This window comes from Alligator sinensis, unplaced genomic scaffold, assembly GCF_000455745.1.
Source record: "Alligator sinensis unplaced genomic scaffold, ASM45574v1 scaffold1666_1, whole genome shotgun sequence".
Lineage (NCBI taxonomy): Eukaryota > Metazoa > Chordata > Crocodylia > Alligatoridae > Alligator > Alligator sinensis.
Window position 1 is genome coordinate 107958 of NW_005842817.1, and position 25081 is coordinate 133038.

A 25081-nucleotide genomic window follows, 5' to 3' on the forward strand; every position below is an offset into this window, starting at 1 on the left:
TTCTTCTTCCACAGCAAGAATGGCCTCCACTCGCATCTTCTCCTGCCTGTGTCTGATACTCTTTTTCAGCCATTGCACTCCTTTCTCCGTAAGTATTACGCCCTTCTTTTCCAGCTCCCCCTCTCCCTCTTTGGGCTCTCTGCACTTCATGCAATACATATTTTGCTCTCTTTCAGGTTCAACAGCACCGAAGGGAAGATGGTAAGGGCTGCTTAAACTATTGCATGTTCCAGCACATTTTCTTTTATTTTCTGCGGGTGGAATGAGGGAGGAGGGTGGTGGTGGTTGGGGCACCACGCCTGTCCTGTTGGTTACAAAAAGTTTTCCTTTTCATATATTTTTCTTGCAGCCTTTGATGCTGATGCTGGTGAACTAAGGAAAGATATTCCAGAAATAAATTTAGGTAGGTAGCTTTTCTCATCCCCTTTCAATCTCTGTGAGAACACTGTAAGATGGTGGGTGTTTTCAAGTATTAGGAGTAGAAAATTTAGATGTAGAAGCTGTATTTATTTATTTTATTTCAGGAAGAGTAGACAGTGATATCAAGGAAAATAAGTAGAGGTGATGCAGGCAGTGTCTGAGTGAGATTCTGCATTATTAGTAGCTTGGTCAATACTCTTGAATCTCACCTTGCAACATGCCTGCTTTCCAAGCCATTGCTTTCTCCTAGGTGAAAACTGCAGGTTGTTTTGAAATGGGTAGTAATTTTATGACATGAGTGAATATTCACTAGGGCAGCATAAGGGCTTCTGAAGACTTGGTGCCAGTGGGACCAACCCACAGCTGTTGTGAATCCACAATGAAGTAAATCGTATTTTACTAGCTGAGGATATGGCTCATAGTGAGGTACCCTGATGTACCCATTACAAATGGTTTTGCAAGCTAGCAATCATTTTTTTCCTGCTCTGTCAACTGCTTCTATAGAGAAGGAAATAATTTAGTGTTTTGCCATATATCTGAAGGCTTAGTATGGAAATGATGTGGAAGAATACCAATAAAATGCGCCCTCATCTCATCTTTTTGTTTCTTGTAATCCAACTTTGCGTACATACATGCACATGTGCATACATTGGCAGACAAGGTTCTTTGGGTAAATCCAATATCTTTTATTAGACCAACTAAAAGAGTTGGAAAAATTCTTCTTTGCAAGCTTTTGGGTACAAACACCCTTCGCCAGGCTGAGGAAGTGCATACACATATTTTATATATCTATATATATCTAATATTCATTATATTGTTAGGTTGCTTGTTCTAAGGGTGAGCGGAATAGAATAGAATAGAATAGAATAGAACTGAGATAGATATGTATCCATTCATTCCATTCATCTTTAGAACAATCAGCTTAAGAACCCAGAGGATTTTCAATCTTGTGAAGCGTTAAGGGCCCCCGGGCTACACAGATGCCTCTGCTAGTGCACCACATGCCTGCATAGTCCTCTGCACTGTACCATGCAGGGCCCCCCTTCTGCCAATGCACCATGCACCCACATAGGACCTCCTCCCAAATGCAGAACCAAGGGCCTGTGTGGCCCTGAACTCCTGTTCTGCTCCCACCCCATGTGTCACACTGTGAGGGGCAGGGGACAGAGGTGGGAGGCAGCAGTTGGAAGAGGACGAAGGAGCCTGGAGCCCTTGGCTGCTGTTGTTGCAGCTGGAGCAATAGAGGGAGCAGTGGCCAAGCAGGAGCTTGGTGGCTGCAGATTAACCCCTTTTAGTCTGCCAGTTGAATAGGTGCGATCTATAGTTTGGCAAATGCAGTACAGCATGGAAAATGATGGAGCACCAACCTACAATAGTGTGCTTTTTAGCAATGCAGTGATACAGGTAGTGGAATCTGCTATTTGTTTGCTTGGAAGCAGAAACCGATCCTAATAATAATCCAAAAATGTCCTTTGAGGTCTTGAAATCAACTTCTGCACCTCTAGCATTTTCTGTAATCTAAAACACCACGTTTAAGATTTTTAAATCATCTTTTTTCTGAATTGTTTTTCAGCTGCTGGACTGGACCTCTTCCAGGGGGATATCTTACTGCCTGCAAGTATTTTCAGTTAGATGGGTATCATTTATCCTACTGATATTCATCTTATAAAACCCATTTTGCTCTCCCAAGGAATGCATTACTGGCTATTAACCTTCCTCTCTCTTTTTAACAGAATGAACGTAATGCCCTGAGAAATGAGAGCTATCGATGGAAGTTCCCCATTCCCTACATTCTGGCTGATGACCTGAGTAATGCAGACTGTGCTTTGTTTTTGAGATTTTGGGATGAAATCCTGGCCCAACTGGAGGCATCATGACACTAGAGTTTGACCCAATGGCAAACGATAGGAGATTAGACTTTTAAAAATATGCTAATAAACACCTGCAACCTGTATGCCAAAACCCATTTCCCCAGCCATGACAGATATAAAACTTGTCATTTTAAGTTTTGATCCTTTTTGGAGGTATATCATAATGCATGCACCGTATATAATATATGTCCACAGAGATATAGAGATGTAGACCATGCGTATTACTGATCTGTCACCTACTACGTATTAAAGGTATGTTGTTGAAATATATTTTCCAGACCTAAATGCCAAGGGAGTCATTCTTGAAGCTTTTGAAATGTTCCGCCTAAAGTCTTGTGTGGATTTCAAACCGTACGAAGGAGAGAGAACCTACATACTCTTCCAGCAAGGCAGTGGGTAAGTGTTATGTCAAAGTCCCAGATTCCTGTTTAACTTTTATTACATGACTTTGTTTCACCATTATCGTGGTAGGTGGTATGATTCTTCCGGAGCCCTACCGACCTTAACTTCTTTGCAGGCCTTTTTAGAGGCAGAGTTTGGGCTTTGCAATCTTTGGGAGAAAAGAAGTGATGAAAGTTCAAGATAATGAAGTATCATTATTATATCTGGTGTATAAATTGTCTTCTGATCACAGGGCATGAAGGAGGCAGCTAGAAAGAACTGAGGTTCTTATTCACTCTTACCAGCTATGTATATAGCAGCATTTCCTAGCCAGGCCATTCCCTCCTCTGCCCACCTACTGCAGCACTTCAAACCTGGAAGTATGCCAATGAAGATGCTTTACCGAGCATCCCTCTAGTGCGCTTGAGACATCCGTATCTGGGGCTGTGTGTAGACAAAAAAAGAGGAGTGTGAGCATGACGCTTTAAAGCAGGCTCAATGCTTTTGTATAGCTTTAATGGTGTCAGTGTTTGCACGCCTGGGCAGCATATTGCGCAGTAATTCCAGCCACTGAAGGAAATTTGGTGGTGTAATGTGCCTTAAAAGACTTGGGGTGCAGCAAACTAAAACTCCTTTAGGACTTTTAGTTTGCTGCCCCTACAGCCGTGGAGTGAAGCACCAGGCAACTCAGGGGCTCTGCAGGAAGCCCATGCAGGCAGCAGCCTGGCAGCAGCCCGGCGGCAGGAAAAATGGTGAGCCTGATCTTCCCCACCCCCCCGGAGCCTTCCTGCCTGTCTGAGCTGCGCAGGGGCCCGGTGCTTCCCTCCATGGCTGTGGTGCCCCCTGGGACCACCCAAGCCAGGTGCCAGCAGGCAGGTGCCACCCGGGGGGGGTGCTGCCACTGACGCGGAGGCAAGCACCAGCCCCCACCCCACAGCCCAGGGACCGCTCCACTCGCTGGCAGCTCACCCTCCCCTCCCTGCCAGGGAGGCAGGTAAGTCAGCGGGGTGTGTGCATGACACGGGGGTTTAATCAACCCTAAATTGAAGTGGTGTTTTTTTAAATCCACTGCTTCAATTTAGGGCTCCTGCTACGTTTGCACACAACGTGGTGTGCACCATGGCAGCACCATGCAAAGATGCCTCGTATTACCTTTGTACGTGCTGACTCTGGAACTGAAACAAGAGGTTATTGCCCCTAACACAGCACTGCACCCATGTGGCTTTACTGGTTCTGGAGCTAGCACATGCGGAGCTAGCATGGGGTATCTCTGCATGCTGGTGCCTTGCGCTGTATAACCAGACCCATCGATTTCCTTCCTGAGCCATGCTGAGAGGTTGCCTATGAATGGAGCTGCTCTGCTACCTTTCCCCTGGAGCTACCTCTGGAACAGCTGCAGTCCACTGGCATGGATCTGAGTTGGAGGTTGTTATCAGGATCCTAGCCCATAGTATTGCTATAACAATAGAGGGAGATATGGTTCCAAACCCTAGGCCAGTGTATTACACACTCTTATGATAATGCCTGAGGTTGAGCTTCACCAAGGAATGTAAGGGTCTAAAATGGGACTTATGTGGAAGTAAGGCACCTAAGTCAAAGACGGCAATTCACAGAAACCCCATCAACACCAAGATCCCCACAGCCAGAAGAACTACTTAGTAAAGTTACTTGACATATCCTGAGACACCATTGTCTTGGCTGAGCTGAATTTTTGGTTGCCTAAGGCCATTTGAGATTGCCTTTTTATAATGGCCTAGTTAAAATGCTTGCCCAGGAAAGGGGAGTCCTGGGTTCTGAGCCTTCCTCAGCCCGAAGGGACTCAAACCCACGTCTCACCTTGCAGAAGAGTGCCTGGTCCAGCAAAGTAGAAGGTAGGCTGCAGAGGTGTAATAGGGCAGCGCCAGCACTGGGAACAGCTGTGCCTGCTGGCACTGGCACAGACTGCTGGCAGCTGCAGGGCTGCTATATTGGCACCTCCCCACAAGTCGTTCCCCCTCCATTACACTACTGCAAGGCTGGCCTGAGAGATCACTCCACATAATCCTGTTGGAGCTGTGTCACTTTTGCAGAAAGGAATAGAAAATTCAAGGGGTTGGAAGAAGAGGGCAAGCAAGGAGGCGTATGAAAGTGCAGGCCAGGGATGAGAGCACTCCCTGGGGAAGAATAGTGTTTTTTTCCTTCTGCAGCCAATGTTCTTTGTTTGTGTATTTTATCTAACGATTCTTCAGGGTAGAAGAGTTGAAACTGGAACTCATAATTATTTTCTCTCAGGGAAGTGCCCACACCACTAGGCTACAAAGTCAGGCACTCTTTCTCTGTCTCTCTCTTTCTTTCTTGCATTCATGGCTATGGAGTAGCCCATCTTCCAAAGGAGGGTGTACAGTGCCCCATCCTGCTCTGCAGCCCTGGTGTTCAGAGCATGCTGGGGATATGGGAGACAATCTGAACTGCTGCTTTGCCCAGTGTGACTAAATTTACCTACTTGTGAACAATATAGCTATCAAATACAGATATGGATAGACACAGATAAGGATAGATATCTGGCTGGGGTATTATGATCCCAGCACTTGTTCCCGCCCAGGGCAGGGGGTCGGACTTGATGATCCGTTCAGGTCCCTTCTGACCCTAGAAACTATGAATATTATATTATTGTGGGGTTTATTAAAGGGGAAATGGGACAAACAATTTCAGAGAAAACCTGAATGGTTAATAGCCCACTCCAGCCAAAGATTAACAGTTTCTCCCAGTCAATATGGTTAGAGGTAGGTAGCCAGGTAAGGCTAAAGTCAGGCAAATGGCAGGGGGGATCTGCTCCTATAGACTAACTAAATCAGAGATGCATACGTTTTCACAGGCAACAGCTTACTTTATCAAACGCTATGAAGGGACTGCAGCAAGCAGAGCTTCTAAACAGAAAGCAGGAACTTTTGCCCAATTTTCTCTTACAGCCTTGGTACTCCTATAAACTTTAGTTTTGGAAGGGCACGTTGGTGCACACAAAGGCCAATTCACCTCACCCCCTACATTTAAACTGGTAAAACTCAGTTAAAATGAGTTAATGCAGTTAAAAACAGCCCAGTGAGTTCCCACTCACTGACCATGCTTACTAATGTGGATACAGATAAGGGACACAGGTCCCGACCATGCATATCTACAGAGTATACAATACAGATCTACAGAGAATACATAAGCATCACAGAAGGGTTGTCACACAATACAAATATGTTAACTGGATTACATTAGCAAAGTGCCCTAGCCACCAAGCTGTTTCAAAAAAATGCAGCCACTAGTGCCATCAGCTGCATCTTAAAAGGAAACAGTGATCCAGTCAACCTTACATAGAAGGAGGATTTATGGGTCTAGATTCAAGGTTTGAGGTTGGAATCCAACTCTCACACCTGCTTAAATTTGGGAGAGTATGGGGGATTTCAGGTGCATGAATTTGCCTTAGTGGGGATGCGTATAACATAGTGGTCTAAGGCATGTGTTAATGCCTCAGAAGAGGGACTCGATTCATTCTGTGCTTTGTACAACCCTGAGAGCATTATCAGCCCATAACAAATAAGCACTAATGTGCATTATTTGAGCAGGTGTATGGTTAAACTTTTTTCCTACAATACTTTGGATAAAGCAACAAGGTTTATTCCTTAAATATAGACCAGAAAACTCTTCTTAAGACACAATGCAATCTCCCTCTTTCTCAGGTGCTGGTCAATGGTTGGAGACCTTCAGACTGGGCAAAACTTGTCCATTGGGCTGGGGTGTGACTATAAAGCTATTGTGGAGCATGAGATCCTACATGCTTTGGGATTTTACCACGAGCAGTCAAGGACAGACCGGGATGATTATGTGAATATCTGGTGGAATGAAGTTACTGCAGGTTGGTTTTACACTTCCAGCTTGAGTTTGGAACATTTGCTTATTATCTTCCTTAGATTTTTAAAGTCTTCATTGAATTTTAGATGAGAGTCAAGGGTGCAATATTGGGTGACTCTTGAGGTACATGTAAATACAAATACTCTAGCACCTTTAGATGCAGTAGATATTCCTGCACAAGTTCTTCTCAACTCTGCTGTTTTCTGACAATGACACAGAAATGGGAGGGAGCCCGGCCTAGTGGAGAAGAGTTGCCATCATCACTCGAGAGACTTTTCCTAGCTCCATCACTATCTATTTCTCTGGTCTGTTCATTCTGTAATCTCTTTGGGACAGGAACCACGTCTTCCTAAGGATTGTTATACAGTGCCTAGCACAACATAGTTCTATTCCTGTATGTCATGGCGGGCTGCCAGTTGGACAGCAAGGGGTTAAATTATGGCCTCTGGGCTCCCAGCAGGTTATTACTCCCCCTATTACTCTGGCTGCTACAGCAGCTGGAGTCTCTTGGTTCCCCTTCCCTCCTCCAACTTTTGTACCCCCCGGGGGTGGTGCGGTGCAATGTGGCACGGCACAGTGCAGGGGGTCAAGATGAGATGAGCTATATAGCATGTACTGCAGCAGTGGAGGGGGGGAACCCATGCAGCGGTGGGGCAGTATGGCGCACCGGGAGGGGACACACATGAGTGTGTGGTGCAGAGGGTGCATGTGCCCATGCAACATACAGCCTGGGTGCCCGTGCCCCTCACCGGTGCAGCCTAAAGGATATGCAGCCCCTGCTAGTGTGACCCCTGTTGGACAGCCCTGCTCTAGGTATTAATGATGTATAAAAGTAATGAAAACCTAAACAAGGAGAAGAGAAGAATAATTGGCGTTCAAGAATAAACTGCCCCACCCTTGCTAAATCTGCCCCTTGTTGCTAGTTTTAGCAGAAATAGCAAATGCAAGTGATTCTCTCATTGGCGGTGGTCCTTTTGGCTAAATGCTGGCACACTGGTTGGGCAGTGAAGGAAGCTTTCAGTGCTGTTGTCTGTTTTATATTTGAACAGACAGAGTGCTATTGATTTAGCACAGGGGCAGAAAAATGCGGCCCGCGAGCCAGATGTGGCCTGCCAAGCCATTCTATCCGGCCTGCGGGGCCCCTAAAAATTTAGAAAATTAATATTTATCTGCCCCTGGCTGGCTGTTGTGGCCCTCGATGGCCTGCCAAAACTCAATAAGTGGCCCTCTGCCCGAAATAATTGCTCATCCCTGATTTAGCACCTTCCACAAGCACTATATAGGTGCAAAATATATCAGGAAATGAGAAGAAAAAATGAGGAACAGATAAAGTTTTAACTTGGATAGATAGGGACTGGTGGTACAAAGAGACTCTTCTGCTCTGCTCCTCCCGCTCTCCCCAGGTGGAATAGCTGTCATTTTGTACTGAATAGACTCGTAGTAAGTAGAAGTGCTGGATGAACACTCATCATTGCCTTTCACGTGTGACTCCCCCTGGTGATGACTGAGGGATTGTAGATGTGAAAGAGCAAGCCCTTGCCCAGGCCCATTCAGTCCTGAGCATCTCCACTGAGACTACCACAATGCGAGCCAATTGCTGATGATTGCTTTGCAGATCGTGTTTCTTATCGCCATAAACTGGACCAAAAACAACCCACTTTGCAGAGGCTGCCACTCATCAAATGTCCACAATATTTAATTGTTACTAACTTGGTTTCAATTTGGACTATCAATATGAAATACTAGTACTGCTGCTGCTTACTTCGACTACTACTACTACTAATTACAACAGTAATAATGCCTTGCATATATACTTGATCGAATTTGGGGTTCCGTTCTGCAAGACGTTACATTATTTTAACGACATCTAAAAGATATTAATTTATTGGGAAGCTTCTACAAATATGAAAAAAGAAATCATCTGTGCTGCAAAATGCTCGCAGTCCATGAGCCAAACAAAGGGGTATTATTATCCCCTCTTTAAAGACCTACTGGAAGGCTTCAGAGTCTATTCCCAGCCCTTTGAATGGAGGCAGTAGAAAAGAGAGAAATATGAAGTGGTATATGATAACATAATATCACTCCAGAGGTGATTGTTCACGCAGTTGATAATCATAGGAAAGTAGGTCTGGAAGGGACCTCACAAAGTCATCTAGTCCAACTCCCTGCTCAAGGCAGATAATCCCTAACTAAAACATCCCAGCCAAATGTTTGTTGAGGCTGCTTTTGAAAGTTTCCAGGGATGGAGACTCCACAACTTTTCTAGGCAGCCGGGTCCAATGCTGGACCAGCCTCATAGACAGAAAGTTCCTCCTAATCCCCAATTTAAATTTCCTCTGCTACAGCTTGTATTGCTCCTAGCCTGGCCTCCTATGACTACAGAGAAAAGTCCATCTCTGTCCTCTCTATTATCACCCTGCAGGTATTTGAAGCCTATTATCAAATCTCTCCTCAGTCTTCTCTTCTAACTAACCCTAGTTCTTTCAGCCGTTCCTCAAAAGTCTTGCCTCCCAGGTCCCTAATCAGTTTGATTTTCCTGCCACATCTGTCCACATCCTTCTTGATGTGCAGGGTCCAAACCTGAACACTACTCCAGCAAGGCCTCACCATTGCTGAGCGGAGTGGAAGAATCACCTCTCTTGATTTGCAAGTGACTCTTCTGTTGATACAGCACAGTATGCTGTTGGCTTTTTTTTACAGCAAGAGCACATGAAACTGGTGTTATATGCCAGCAAATGTTGGATTTGTCACAACAAAGGAAGCAAATTCCCTCTTTGGCTCTGGTCCTTGGAAAAGCACTATTAAAGTGGATTTGTGCAGCCTCCTGCATGCACCTTGCTTCTTTTCCTGGCAGTTAGCACAGGATTATTTTAACAGCATCTAAAAGTTATTCATTTACTGATAAACTGCTATAAAAAAATCCAGGTATTTGTTTTAACATAAATAATCTTCAGCCCAGATTATATGCCTCCTGGCTGTAAATAGTTTTAGCACGGTCCTGGCAAGGTTGTCACCCTTCCTGAGCTCCAATTCAAGTCTCTATAAGGAAATAATGGATAAGATAATTGTGACCCGTGAATCATAGGTCTTTGTGCTGAACCTGGAGCTGCTTAAGCCAATAAATTGTGCAAGAAAATAATAGCATTTGAAGAGAGTGACCCTATGTTATTTATGATGGGGGAAAATGACAATTTGAATGGAAAATGAGAAAGGAGTAGCCAATACATTCCCAATGTCACTGGAAATGCTATTTTTTCTCTTATTTTTTTCCGGCTTCCTTCAAAATCGCTGAAAAAGGCATAAAATCTTGTGTGGCCCCTCAACCCCTCAAATTTTAATATAGATCTAAATGGAACGTGGACTTTGCTGCACTGGGCTGTCATTATTGTAGATTTGCCATGTCCATCCTTTCCAGAGCAGAAATAGCTTTTACTTATATGAGAATTGCTCTGAATACTGCCAGATGAGCATGTATTGGGGGAAGACTCTGGCCTATGAAAGCCCTGGGTGCAAGTTGCAATACCAATCAAATACAATCATATTTAACACATGGAAATGCCACTTGCTGTATTGTCATTTGATAGTCTTCAAAATCAGCAGGTAGAGTTATATGAGCCTGAAAAATCAGAGACAAGTAGAAGGAAAAATGGGATGCCAGACTAGAACATTTTGCTATCAAAAAGGCTCCAAAGCCACTCAAGTAAAATTAAAATGCTTTGCCTTATTGCATTTTTAAATCAAACTGTTGATTCCATTCTGCACCGGTAAGTTATAACAACTGAAACTTTACATGTCCATCCTAGTGTCATTTTACCTTAAGAAAACATTGTGTTTATTTTTAGAGTGAATCACTCACGTCTTCTTTCATCAGGCTATGAACACAACTTTGTGAAATACAACGACCAGTTTATCACTGACCTAAACACTCCTTACGATTATGAATCCGTGATGCACTATGCGCCATTTTCATTTAACAAAAATGAGAGCTTCCCCACAATCACTGCAAAGATACCAGTATTTGATGACATTATTGGACAGCGGCTGGATTTCAGTGCCCTTGACATCGAGAGACTCAATCGCATGTATAACTGCAGTAAGTCAGTACTAAGCCATTGCCAATTGCTTCACATTTCTATACTTTAATATAGTCAGTTTGCTCCCCTTTCATGTCTACAAAAAGGGGAAGAAAGCCAAGGAGGGGGGAACCACAGCATGATTTGTATCAGCTGGCCTTAGCAAAGTGCAGTTATTTCTTTTCTCCCTCTTAGGCCCCCTCCACAAATCTCTGCGAGTCATTACTTATTTCAGAGCAGTTCAGGTCCTCAATTACAGACTCATACTCACCCATTTCCATGGCATTTTCCATGCTGTGCCCTATTCATGGAATCCCTGCAATAAATTAAAACCTCCACGTCCTCCAAATCTTTCCTTGAGACTTACTGCTTCTGTGACATCTGCAAGAAGTCACCTAAACTGCCAGTCAGGGATAGCCCCTGGTATTTTCCACCTTTGTAAGAGTTACCAAATAATGTTTTGGACTAGCCAAGGGGAGTAAGGACTACAAGGCTGGGCTGTCTGTATTCCTGCCTTGTGATACATTCCATAGAAACTTATGGACTGGGGAAAATAGCCCAGCAGTTCTTAAAAATGGATGCTACTTTGCATTAATCATATGCGGTGGGGGTTTTTTTCAGCTTCAACTCACACCCTTTTGGACCAATGTGCTTTTGAGCATGCCAATATCTGTGGAATGGTTCAAGGCACCAGAGATGATGCAGACTGGGTCCATCAGAAGAGCAGCCTTGTAGAACAAGGGGATTACACGCTTGCTGGACGCTGTAAAGGTAAATGAAAATATTTTACCTCTGAGGCCACTTGTTCATGCACGAGCTGGTTTGAGATCTGTGCTGCAAAGACAGCTTCAGATCTGGCCTTAGAGTTGCCACTGTTGCAGCCAACTCTTGGAAAATCCAGAAGTGAGTAAAACTGAAAGGAAAGTTAAAGTCAGAAGGAAGTGACTTCTGAGGAGACCATCAAGAAGAGGCCCTGTTTATTATGATTCTAGCTAAGCTAAGCTCCTATTCCCTTTTCACATCATCATGGCACTCTACTTCCCCTTTATAATTAGGAGCAATGATACTGCCACTGCAAATTCAGCAAGCTTTTTTGCAACATATGGTACATTTGCTGGACCCAATCAGCAATATGAAAGAGGACAAAGAACATAATTCACTACCAGTCTGATAAATATCATTTAGCATATGTCGTTCTGTATCCGTCAAGGTTTGATTCATCATTTACGAGATGATAAGAATGAAATGATACTCACAAGCCTCCATAAACGTATCTGAGAAGTAATTCCATGACCAGGAAAACAAACAAGAGAAACACTGGTGCTGGAAGAGTCCTGGATAAACATATATTTGATTTCCAGGAGAACTGCAGAGCAGTGATATTTAACAGCCTTCCATTCAAACGTTTATTGACAATTTTACACAAAATCCCCAAATTTCTATTTTTCAAAATAGAGGAATGGCAGAAAAAAGGCAAAATGAATCCCCACTGTGCGCCAGTCATGGAGGCCTTCCATGCCTGTTGAGGAACAAATTATAGTTTCATAGTTTCATAGTCGGTAGGGTCAGAAGGGACCTGAGCAGATCATCAAGTCCAACCCCCTGCCATGGCAGGAAAAAGTACTGGGGTCAAACGACCCCAGCAAGGTGTTCATCCAGCCTCCTTTTAAAGACCCCCCCAGGGTAGGAGCCAGCACCACTTCTCTTGGAAGTTTGTTCCAGATCCTAGCCGCCCTGACTGTGAAGTAGCGCCTCCTGATGTCTAGTCTGAATCTACCCTCTGCCAGCTTGTGACCATTATTCCTTGTCACTCCTGGTAGTGCTCGGGGGAACAGGGACTCCCCCAATGCCTGCTGGTCCCCCTTGACTAGTTTGTAACAGGCCGCTAGATCCCCCCTCAGCCTTCTCTTGTGGAGGCTGAACAGGTTCAGGTCCCTCAGCCTCTCTTCGTAGGGCCTGCCTTGCTGCCCCCTGATCATGTGAGTGGCCCTCCTCTGGACCCTCAACGCTGTCCACATCCTTCCTGAAGTGCGGCACCCAGAACTGGATGCAGTACTCCAACTACAGCCTGACCAGTGCCACAGAGAGGGGGAGGATCACCTCCTTGGACCTGCTCATGATGCATCTGTGGATGCATGACAAAGTGCCATTAGCCTTATTGACTACGTCCTCACATTGGCAGCCCATGTTTATAAATAATGACTCCATGATCCTTTTCTGCCTCTGTGCTGATGAGAAGTGAGTCCCCCAGCCTGTAGGTCTGCTGCTGGTTCTTCCTCCCCAGGTGCAGCACCTTGCACTTGTCTGTGTTGAAACCCATCCTGTTCTTATTCGCCCACCCCTGTAACCTGTCTAGGTCCGATTGCAGCCTATTCCTTCCTTCTAGCATGCCCACTTCCCCCCACAACTTAGTGTCATCTGCGAATTTGAACAGGGTGCTTTTTACCCCCTCATCCAAGTTGCTGATGAAGATGTTGAACAGTGCAGGCCCAAGGACTGATCCCTGGGGGACCCCACTGCCCACATCCCTCGAGGTCGTATAAGACCTGTCCACCACCACTCTCTGGGTGTGCCCCTCCAGCCAATTAGTGACCCATTTGACTGTGTAGGTGTCAGCGCCACAGTTCCCTAGTTTTTTTAATGAGAATGGGGTGAGAGACAGTGTTGAAGGCCTTCCTAAAGTCCAGAAAGACTAGAAAGACCTTAGAGTTTTTTCACCAGTAAAAGTAAAAGAAAGTTCCCAAAGGGAAACCTGATAACTAAACATCAGATTTTCAACTGCTTAGTCAGCAACACTCTCTTGGACTTCATGAACACATGATGTCAGTGAAAATTTTGCCTATCTAAGACTTGGAGATATAATGACCCCAAGTGTGAGCCACTACGGCTTGAGCTATGGGAGGAATTCTTTTGGCTGGCACTTCTTATATTCTTTCATCCCCTTGGTGTACTAGCCACTAGAAGGTAGAACTAGCCTTCTCCAAATGTTGATTACACAAGACTAGGTCCAACTTCAGCTAAGAATGGAAGATGATATTAGGAAGCAATTTTATAGTTGCCAGTAGCACATTCTCCAGATTCACCAAAAATCCTTTGACTTCCCCCCACCCCTCCCCTTTTTTTTTTCTCTTCCAATGGAATTGTGCACATGTAACTGAAGGAGGAATTTAGCTCAACTGCTGCTATAATATCACTGTCTTGAACCATTTTCTTTTTGGTACTTGGACTGAGTGTGAAAGAATGGGGTCTCATGGACTGAGAGAGGGGGCTGACTGTCAGGCCCCTGGATTCTCATTCTGGTTTTAGAACATAAGAACTTCCATTTACTTGGTCAAACCATAGGTCTGTCTTGCCAGGGATCTTGTATCACACAGTGGCAAAGAGCAGATGCTGAAAGGGAGAGTGAACTGGGTATAAGCAGGGTTTTTCCCCAGTTCCTCTCCCACCGGTAGTCTCCAGCATTTAAGGTCTAGGAATTTCCGATTCAGAGGCTGTACTTCTAACTCCCAGGTGTTTTGTGTGGCCTTGAGCAAATCACTTCGTCTTTCTGTAATTCAGTCCCCCCTCTGTGACATGGGGATAATAAATCATTTCTACAACAGAGAAGTGGTGCAAAATTAAATATGTGCTCATGAAGCATTTTGATGTCTTTGGCAAAATTGTTTTTGAGTATAAATTTAAAGAAGGGATAAGCTTGGATGGCGTGCCCCATGAACGACAAGATGGTGTATGATACAAAAGGTAGTTCTGAAATTTGTGCTGCTGCTTCATCTGTACTACATTTATGCAGCCATGAGTCCTGTGCAGCCAACAGAATGGTTAAGAATACAATCATGCCCTCTTTCTCTAGATGCCGGCTATGTCATGTATTTTGACACCAGCTCTGGAAGAGCGGAAAATGCGGCTATCCTAGAATCCCGGATCCTTTACCCAAAGAGAGCTCAGCAATGTCTCCAGTTCTTCTATAAGATGACAGGAAGCCCCTTGGACAAGCTTATCATCTGGGTTATGCAGGACGATGGCACTGGGAATGTCCGCCAGTTGAGTAAAGTCAAAACGTTCCAAGGTACTTCTGAAAATATTAAGCCATGACCAAAAGCTCGGGGGGCGGGGGTGGAAGTGGAGGGGATGCCACACTGTGAAGCTAGTTAAAAAACAAAAGGGCTATCCCAGACATCCCAGGTGGGTAGCTCTCTAGCTTGTTAAGTATTCTGGTATATGAATATAGTATGGGCATGGCTCTATTCAAGTGCTAGTTTGCGTAGAAGGCTTGATGTTACATATCATGGTCTACTGTCCCCTGGCATTCAGCTCCAGCCGTCTTTCCCGCTCCAGCTGTCCTGATGGATTCCCTGATCTTGCCTTCCCTACCTTTGTTATATTTTGTTAGAAGCTAGGAGAAAGCACCTATGGCACTCTGTGCCCCTCCCCACAGTGCGTCTCAAGTGCGTCCAAGCCAAAACCACTGTGTGATTTCAGGGCTTACTCACTTTTGGTCACTATGTAGCAGTACAGTGAGTCCCACCCAAAGGGAGTTCTTTCTCCCTTCTCAGTCTGGGCCACACTGCCCTGCTCTCCTCCTGAGTGGAGTTTACACAGCCTGGTGCTCTACCCTTCTGGGCCACAAAAGTCCAAGTCTTGAAGATGCCTCCCCCTTTAACCTGGCCTTCCAGTCTTTTAACAGTAATGGGACTCGAGTTCCCTGTTACAGCTTGTAATGGTGAAATTTTGATGGCTCAAGTAACAGAATTCCTGATGTAACTGTTAGTGTTAAGGCCTTGCTTTAAGAAGAAATATGACCTGTGGAAAGTTTGCATTATATACTATGGGCACATCTACATGTGCCAATTTAAGGTTCATTAGCAATGTTTAAGGTGCATTCAGCGTATGGGTCTACATGTGCATACCCTTAATGCATCTTAAAAATGGCGATTTTAGGCTATTTGCACTTAAATTTGATACCCGCAAAGGCAGGTATCAAATTTAGGTGCGAATAGCTAAAGCACCTTAACACACATGTAAACACACTAAGGCACATTAATGCTGTGTGTGTCAACTGACTTGGGACTAACTTTAGTTCCAAGTCAGTCCTCACACCACATGAATGCGCCTTAGCATGTGCATGTGTAGACATGAACCTAAATTGCCTTAATGTGCATTAGGCAACGGCGCATTAAGTTTAGGTACATGTAAAAGCATGTATAGACTTGGCCTTTGAGAAGTAAATTCATTGTTACTAATATAAATAAAAGCAAAGCTCTTCAACCTTGTTAATGCAAAATAGAGCTTTGAACCTTGATAGTGTCCATTTGTATTCACTTCTAGAACATTTCCCAGGCAGATAATTAATCAACTTATTTCCTTACCAGTAAATCATGATACCAGTGACCCACAGCATTAAAATGGCACCATCTAATTCAAGGACTCTGACATCAAACTTTAAATTCATGTCTTAATAAAGGACTCTTTATGGATCCTAGGTTTATCACCAAACAATAGTGAAGGCTAAGCAAGAAATCATCACAAGAAATAGGAGACATACTGAGCCAGATTTTCATGCCCTTACTTATACTAAATAGCAACTCCCTCCTTGAGAGCAAAACCACTGATTTCAGTGCACTGGATTCCATGAGAAGTCCCACTGAAAACAGCTGAAACCCACTGGACTTCTCATGGGTTCTTGTGCTACTGAAAGTGAGCAAAGGTAACAGAATCTGGATAATGGAAAATTTCAGATATACAACAGGAAGGACCACAAAACCCCCTAGTGTTGCTCTACTGGCTTCAGAAGAATCAATGCAAGGATGAATCTAACCCAGGTGGTTTCTTTAGGTCAAGTTAAAGAAGTGCGAAAAGTCATGAGGGATAAGAAAATCCACTCCCGTGACTTTGCTTGACACCACAAATGCAGCGACCATGGAATTATGTTGTAGTGTTGTTCACTCCCAAGGAGTTTTGAGTAGCCACAGATACCCCCCAGATGGCATTTAGAGGATGAAGGACATTAAACGGAGGTGATTCTAGGACAAGTTGGTGCTACCGGTTTCAGCAATATGTTACGTCTTGTCTTTCAGGCTGTAAAGTCTTTGGATTAGGGACTGTCAACTGCTAAATGGTTGTTTGATCACTTGACACTATGGCTCCTTGGCCTCTAGGTGACACTGCTGTATAAATGTACAATGATTATTACCTTGGGACTTCTACCCTTCCAGACTCTGTTGGACATTTGTCTTAATATGTGGTTTATAATATATAGATCAGTGGTTGTCAACTTTTTTAGACTCAAGGCACCCCTAGATAGACTTGTGGCATCCCTGGGGAAACACCAGCCCTCGGTTTTCACTCTTAATACAGAAAATTAATAGAGCCATTTTTCAGTTGCAAGGAACTGGGAAAGATCAAAATTCTGGATTTCTATTTGAAATCTATGGGTTTGTCTTGTGAATGATGTTTGCAAACCTAACAGGGCTAACATTGTGTGGCATCCCACAGCACCCTTGAAATGATGTCAAGCATTCCTGGGTACTGTGGCACCTTTGTTGAGAATCACTGATATGGATGGTCGAAGCATGCTGCTACTTCATATCATCACTAACCATGTAACTGGCTCTCGCTTTTTTCTATAGGAGATGCTGATCTTAACTGGAAAATTGCACATGTGACCCTCAGTGTCCAAAAGAAGTTCAGATATCTCTTCCAAGGATTAAGTGGCAATCCCAACATCTCATCCGGTGGAATTTCTATTGATGATGTCACCCTAACAGAGACCCCGTGCCCCAGTGCTGTATGGGTTATTCGGAATTTCACTCAGATCCTCCGCACTACGACCAAAAATTATGTTATGCTTAGTCCCCGGTTTTATAGCTCTGAGGGCTATGGTTATGGCATATCTTTGTTTCCTCACGGTCTGATTAATTCCACTTACGAGAACTACAGTCGCATTTCTTTCCACTTGTGCAGTGGAGATAACGACGCTGTTCTGGAATGGCCAGCTGAAAACAGACAGGCCATTTTAACAGTGATAGACCAGGACCCTGACATCAGGAAAAGGATGTCTGCAAGCAGGAGCTTCACAACAGACAAAACCCAAGTCCTTCTAGGTACATAACTTCTTTGTGAAAACATGTAGTCAGGAGGAGAGCAAAGATGTGCGCTCCACCGGGTTGAGAACAATGGAGTTAGCTGGCTAGGCTCCAATATTACCTCCGATTTGGCTGGCGGTATCCATTTGCTGCCTCTTGTCTTATATAAGGATCGTAACCTTTTGGGAGCTGGGACTTTCTTTTCTCCTCTCCGAGTACAGTGCTTAGCACAAAGGGGATGAAATCCATGACTAGGATTTCCAGGTGTTATGATAATACTAATAAATAACAACAATCACAATCAGATGATTTGATGATAAAGTAAAAAAGCTAAGATAAGCCCCCGTTTCTCTATACCTTTCTCAGTAGAAATTGGATCTATGATTTTTGATTTGTACCTGTTTGTAGTTACATCTTTTATGACAAAGATTTTTAACAGGCCAAGAATGATGAGCAAAGCCCACTCACCCGAACCTCTCCAAGATGGGATCAAACTATGTAGAGGACTCTAAAGCTTTAGCATGGAACCACCACTGCTTTCTAATGCACAAATAGTCTATGCAGTGCTTCAACATTTACTCTGCAAAAAAATAATTGGTTTTAGCCTTTTTGCTGATTAAAAAGAGAGATGTGTAAACCATATTGTATTTTGCAGATAAAAATGACACCTCAATGTGGGATAAACCATCTCTTGTTGGAAAATATGATGATTCGTGCAAATGTTTTAGAAGCTTAGATTGGGGCTGGAGCACCTTCATCTCTCATAAACAGCTGACACAGAGGAGTTTCCTGAAACATGACAACCTCATCATTTTTGCAGAATTTCACGGTACGGATTCTCCTTCTGATAGACCAGAACCTTCCTTTCCATCTCTCTTTATGTGAGTTCTCCAGTAATTATTCCTCCCTGTGACAGCATAAGTTTAATTTTATGCTGGTTCAGACAGATTTTTAAAAGCATATAGATAACTATAGATGCAGATAGGCACCTCAGTGAGATTTTAAAAAATAACTGCCTATCCAACTCTCATTGGTTTCACTGAAGGGTAAGTACTTAGGCACTTTTGCATATCCAAATAGGCAAGCTTTTTGAATCCAATATGCATCTTTAGGCATCTGATTATTGTAATTTCCCACAAAAAGCAGGACCAAAACGTATGACAAGTAACAATTTGGACTGGCTAATTTGATGGTCAGGGTAAGCAGGTTGCAGTGGCGGCAGGTATCCTGCTCATGTCCCTGAAGAACTGTTGAGGCAAAAGAGAGGATGGTCTTCTTCCTTCTTTTTTCTTTTTGTAACATAATCTTAAAGCTAAGATGATGGTGAGCTACAAAAGTAGATGCGCTAACAATTCTTTAAGGACTCAGGCAAGGCGCCCTTGGATTGCATGTAGGCACTAAGGCTGTGTGAAGCTTCGGGTGGTGATTCAATTCGGAGGAGATTCGGCCTGATTTGGTGGCCAAATCTCTGAATCCGAATTGAATCGGGACCAATTAAAAGGGCCGAATTGATTCAAAACTCTCCGAATCTTCGGAAAAGATTCGGAGAGCTTTGATGATTTGAGCAGTCCCCGGTGGCTGCAGCAGAGAGCTGCAGCCGACTCTGAGCTGGTAAGTACTAGGGGCGGGGAAGTGGGGAGGGAACCATGGGGATCGCCTCCCACCCGCTCCCCCAGCCCCCTGCCCCACGGCTGCCCTGCCCACCCCAGCTTCCGGTGCTTAAAAAAAAAAAAGCCCTGGTGCTCACCGGGTGCTGTTGGGCAGAGGGGGAGGGCAATCCCTGCTGCCCCCTCACTGCCCCATGCTGCTCTGCTCCTGCAGTAGCCTCAGGGCTTCAGGGGGCTCATTCAGAGCCCCCCACGTGGTGAGGGGAGAGCAGTGGGGATCACCCCCTGCCTGGCAGGAGTGGTGAGTCTGGGGCTTTTTTGTTTTTTCTTCAAGGGCCAGAGCTGCGCAGGTGGCCCTTGGTGGGGGCTGGGACGGGGGTTGGGTGTCGGGGGAGCTCATGGAAGAGCCCCCCCACACAATGTGGGGCAGTGGGGGGCAGCAGGGATTGTCCCCCGGCCAGCAGCACCTACTGAGTCGGGGGGGGATTTCCCCCATGTGCTGGGAGCTGGGGCGGGGGAGCAGCCATTGCCGGGCTGGGGGGCATGGGTCTGGCTGATTTGGAGATTCGGAGATTCAGCCGAATTGATTCGAGACAGTGATTCGAATCACCAAATTGAATCACTGTCCCCCAATCAGCCGAGTCTGAATCCAAAGTGAATAATAGTTGCTTCGCATAGGCCTAATAGGTACCTAAGACCACCTATATATGTGCCTGATGCCTACTCTGACACATGCTAATTAGCAGACTCAATTACTTAATTAGCATGCTCCAGAAGCCTTGGCATCATGTGTATTCAGCGTCCCTGTGCTTCAAAATGGCAGCAGGGGTGCTTTAAATGAGCTTTAGTTAAAGTGCCCCTGCCACTGTTTTGAAGTGTGGGACTCTGAATACACAAGATGCTGCGGACGCTTTAATTAGAGTGGCTCCCGAGAGCTGCTCTAATTAAAGTGCCTCCCCTCCCACACCTCAGAGCAGGTGTAAAGACACCTTTAAAGGCTTACTGAACAGTGTTGCCACTGTTTCATTAATTATATGATTTATTATACTTTTATTATCTTCTTTCTTGCTTTTTTGATCACTCCTTGTTCTTCTGCTTTGTTAGCTTATTCTTGACTTTTTTTCGTTTTTGGTTTGACTGACCAACTTTTATTCGACTAACCTCTTGAACCTGGATGTTTAGTTGCTTGGAATAACATTTTCAAAAGCCCCCAAGTCACTCTAGAATCTAACTTCCATTTTCAAAAATAATTGAGGCATTTAAGAGCTTGAATCCCATCTAAACTGAAAAGAAAATCAAAATCCTTGAATTCAGAAGTCCAAGTCATTGGCTTTCAATAAGACTTAGGCTCTTATTTGCTTATAGAACTTAAGCTCCTAAGTTACTTGAGCTCTTCAGATAATGTTTCCCTTGAGTTTCTTTTTATTTCCTACATGCTTCCCTTGTATTAGAGGATAGGCATGTCTTCTGGAAAGCTGTCTTTACCTTGCTTGAATCATCTTCATCCTCAGATAAGGGTTTTCATTTTCTTCTTTTGTCTTTGGAGTGTTTCTGACCATCTTTCTGCTTGTATATAAATCACCCTTTATTAAAAGTATACTGTTACACCTCAGTATCACTGTACTAGTTTTGCTTCGTTGTGACCCAGGAGGTTGAATTTCATTACACCATGAGTGAGTAGTTCTACTAACTTCATGAAACAGCTTTGTTTTGTTACTGAAGCTAACATGACACGAACCTGTTCTCCCGCATGCTCCATCATGCTCCTTTCCAAAAGCGAACTGATTATGATGTTGAGAAATTGCAACTCTAGACCTTGTTTCAATGTGGCATTTGACCTATTGATGCCTGACTAGCTGTAATCACCCATTACTACTGTTTTATTAGACTAAGTTGCCCTTCTGACCTCCCTCAACATTATGAGCTCAGTAATAACCTTTCTCTGATTTGGAAACTGCTAGAAGCTTCTAATATATGCGTATTCTAAGTACATGGGATTTGTATCCTTGCAGATGCTACAACAGGGGTCCTCTCCACTCAGATATCTTAACTACACTAGTTCTGTTTTAGCCATTACTCAATCCTCTATAATCTAGTCCGGGGTAGGCAAAGTTTTTTGGCTGGAGCGCTGAAAAAAACCACAATGTCTACCTTGGAAGGTGCGAGAGTGCCAACATGCTGGAGCCCAGAGCAGCTGTTTGCAGCCTCCTGGCTGCAGCCGGCCCATGGAGGCCAGTCTGCTTGCACCAGGGCTTGCAGCCTGCCAGCCGCCTGCTGGGAGCAGCCTGGGCTCCATGGCTGGCAGCAGCTGCTTGGAGCCCAGGCTGGCAGTGGTGCGCCGAGCAACATGGCCTTGCGTGCCAGTCTCGGCACGTATGCTGGGGGTTGCTGGCCCCAGTCTGTTCTGCTTGAGCAGTTTAAGGCCAGGTACTGCAGCATTTCATTGATCTGTATTACTCTACCATGTTTCAGTAAACCCGTTATATCAAAGTCCTCTTCCATTGTCAGGCGCTCCATTGCCTTTACGATCTTAGTTTAAGTAATCCCCATCCAAGCTTTGTCACGCCCGGTGTCCTCGATGCTACAATCTGCTTCCACTTCAGTTAATTTAGAGCCCATTTGTTCCTGCAAAACCTGAATTTTTCCTCAGAGCCGAATAAACTGAAACTCCTGCTAAAACCACCTCTGCACCCTTCGTGTCCCCTTCCTCACTAACCCTGTATGTGGATGTTTCAGAAAAAGCTCTATACAAGCTTTAAGAATTCCCAAGAATTTAGGTCATTTTCTAAGTAATCTCACTTATTGGGAAAAGTACTTCTTATATATATTAGGCCCCTTGCAGGTGTTAAAATAATGGTCTGTCATTGGGATCAGAGGAATTGTATGCTCCCATCCCCAAAATTGTGTGTCCTGCCATACCACGTGTGTAGTGGCAAGATGCATGATGTTTTAGATGGGGCATAAAACTCCTGAGCCCCCAGTTGTGTAACTGCCAGGGCCTGGGGCTATTCCCTTTCCAATCCAGGAAATCAGGCCGGGGGCAGCTTTTTCCTGACATAGACCCTGGGGCTGTCCTAAGCCTGATCCCAGTGCTCAGCTGAGAGTCAGGATCAGGAATCGGCAGTCATGTGTCTGACACATGCCGCAAGTTCAATTTAAGATGCAGTACAAACCAGCCAAAACATGTCCCATGTTACATCACATTATATTACTTTATGTTACTTCAAGGATTCCCAAACTGTGGTATGCGTACCTCTGGGGGTACACACATCATCTCTGGGGGGGGTATGCGGGAGAAATTGTGTAATGGTGGATTTAATTTTCATTATACTAATAATTGATTCATAGATGTTAGGGGTTGGAAGGGACCTCTCGAGATCATCAGGTCCAGCCCCACTGCGCTTGGGCAGGAAAGACTGCTGGGGTCAGATGACCCCAGCAAGGTGAGCGACATGGCTGGGCATTTAAAGGGTTAAAATATAAAATGTATGCTGGCAGGGGTTTGTGGGCAACTGGTAAATCTGGAAGGGGGTACGCAATAAGAAAAAAATTGGGAACCTCTGTGTTACATTATGTCACACGTGAAACAGTTTTGAGGCTGGTTTGTCATTTCATTGCACCATAAATTGGCTGAACACGTGGCATGTCACAATGTATGGAGAGCTTAACATAGTGATTGACATAAACGTAACTTCTGCCAGGGCTCTTCAGCATGGGCTCAAGCTGCAAAATCTGCCTCTGGATTTCAAATGCTCCAGCATTTACAGTTTCACTTAATGTGGTCCACTATGAAGAAATAAACCACTGACTTGGCTAGATTTCTGATATTGCTAGAATCCAGGGGTGTTCAGATCTGTGGGTTTGGCTGCTTTGGTTTAGTCCTAACAGCAGGAGTACGTTGCAGGGGCATGTTCTTCCCTTGAGACACGTGCAGATCTTCCCGTGCCAGTGAAACCATTACTGTTTGTAAAGCCCTGTGAACTGTGTTGGAATGGAAAGTGTCCTGTGTAATGTCCACTGCTGTTATGCTCTGTGCCTCTCACTATTTCTTTCTTCCTTTTCAAAAGATTTAACTCATCTCAACAAGACTGAGGTCCCTATTCAGTCTCCACAGCCTGCCTCTGATGTTCTTGTGCTTGAAAGGCAGAAGAGATCAGCCCAGAACAGTGGTCCCATGAGAGACTGGTCTTCCTCCATTACAGACCCGTGTGACCCGAACCCTTGCCAAAACGATGGAGTCTGTGTGAACGTGAAAGGGAAAGCAAGCTGCAGGTACCATCAAACCCTTTCATGCCAGCCCTAGGTTTGCCCTGCACCAGCTGATACAGCTAATCAGTAGGAGAATATAATTTTCAGGTCATTGCTACAAACATCAATTAATGTTTGTAGCAATTACGACTACTAATGTAATCAATGTTTGTAGCAATCAAAACTCCTCCACATTTCCAGGAATGGTAGAATGAGCACGGCACTTCCCTGCAGGACTAGCTCTCACTAGCAGTCATCTGGGGAAACCCAGGCACTGTTTCCAGTGCATGCTCCCAGGAGACGTGAATCATACCACAGAAGGCAAGGGTGGTGTGGGACCTTGGCTCACACCCTTTTAGTAGGAGCTGCTTGGGAACATGGGAAAAGTTTGAAAACTCCTTGAACTCTCTACAGCCTCCACTCCTGAGCTCTGGGTCCCCTTTGTCCCTTACTTGAGGCTGGGCCTAAACAGGACATTTTATCACAAACAGAATAGTCCAGTCCACAATGGACAGGTGTCTTCATCCTTTTGGGAGTTCTGAATATACATGTAAGATCTTGAATTGCCCGCAGGAAAAAATGCACACCGTGAATTTGCATTTCTTGCCTTATTTTCTCAGGTGTCCATCTGGCCAAGCCTTCTTCTATGCAGGTGAGAGATGCCAGACAGCACAGGTCCATGGGAATATCATTGGAATGATGATTGGTGGAGCTGCTGGGACTATAGTGCTAACAATTGTCATCATCTCCATGATTGCTAGAAAGTAGAAGCTGTGGTTGAATAACTGTAAGCCTGGCACTCTTCCAGAGCTGAAAACATTTTGGTGTGGTGAACGAAATGACAGAAATAAAGTCTGTAAAAGCCATTCAGCATGGTGATGCAGAAATCCGCTATCAAGATCCTTTGCTCCCCAGAGCATGTCATATAAAGAGCAGCCTCTTTGAATGGCTGCTTTAATAAAGAGTTTTAGCATGAGAACAACATGGAGAACCCTTTTTCCATCTACTTTTCCCACTTTGTTCCTTCATTTTAAGTCCTTGTATTGGGCTGTGACTGGTGGAATATGTGCCATGCTCAAACTCAGATGATGTCACAGGAGAAATGCCCTTACAGAAAAGTCCTACAGAACATGTTAAGAACAAATCCAGTAAATACAATAGAGTTCTATAGAAATCACTCAAAAACTTTGTTGGCCCTGACCCTCAGTGGTTTAAATTGGTGTAGCTCCATTGATTTCCACAGACCTCTAGTCATTTAATTAGTGGAGAGTCTTTTAAATATAATTTAGAGAGAGAGCTTCTTCCTATGTATTTTTTTCAGCCTCCTATAAGATTCTATAGCAGAGTTATAATTTTATATTAAATCAGATTATCATTTTATAGCAGTTACCAAACATTTGAGTGTAAATCTGCTTTCTAGGTGTAGCCCAATGCCCACCAAAGGCAATGGAAGATATCTCCATGATGTCCGCGGGTACTGGTGGGAAGACCACAGGGATAAAATGACAATGGAGTTACAACAG

General features: G+C 44.4%; 1 protein-coding gene across 1 annotated transcript; it reads left to right on the top strand.

Annotated features, from left to right (window-relative positions):
• On the top strand, positions 1-24540 carry MEP1A (meprin A subunit alpha). The gene is made up of 14 exons (XM_006035290.2): positions 1-88; positions 177-201; positions 350-403; positions 1994-2034; positions 2154-2229; positions 2570-2687; positions 6377-6552; positions 10420-10641; positions 11243-11392; positions 14472-14687; positions 17248-17721; positions 18359-18532; positions 23378-23582; positions 24179-24540. The coding sequence occupies exons 1-14, from the start codon at positions 20-22 to the stop codon at positions 24324-24326; spliced, it is 2148 nt and encodes a 715-aa protein (XP_006035352.1). The 5' UTR covers positions 1-19; the 3' UTR covers positions 24327-24540.
• The last annotated feature ends 541 nt before the right edge of the window (positions 24541-25081 follow it).

Bases quoted from the DNA above. Each gene is read 5' to 3' on its own strand.
- MEP1A (XM_006035290.2), top strand. From the start codon at position 20: ATGGCCTCCACTCGCATCTTCTCCTGCCTGTGTCTGATACTCTTTTTC. The intron at 2,688-6,376 runs GTAAGTGTTATG...CCTCTTTCTCAG, and splicing joins CTCTTCCAGCAAGGCAGTGG to GTGCTGGTCAATGGTTGGAG. The intron at 11,393-14,471 runs GTAAATGAAAAT...CTCTTTCTCTAG, and splicing joins GCTTGCTGGACGCTGTAAAG to ATGCCGGCTATGTCATGTAT.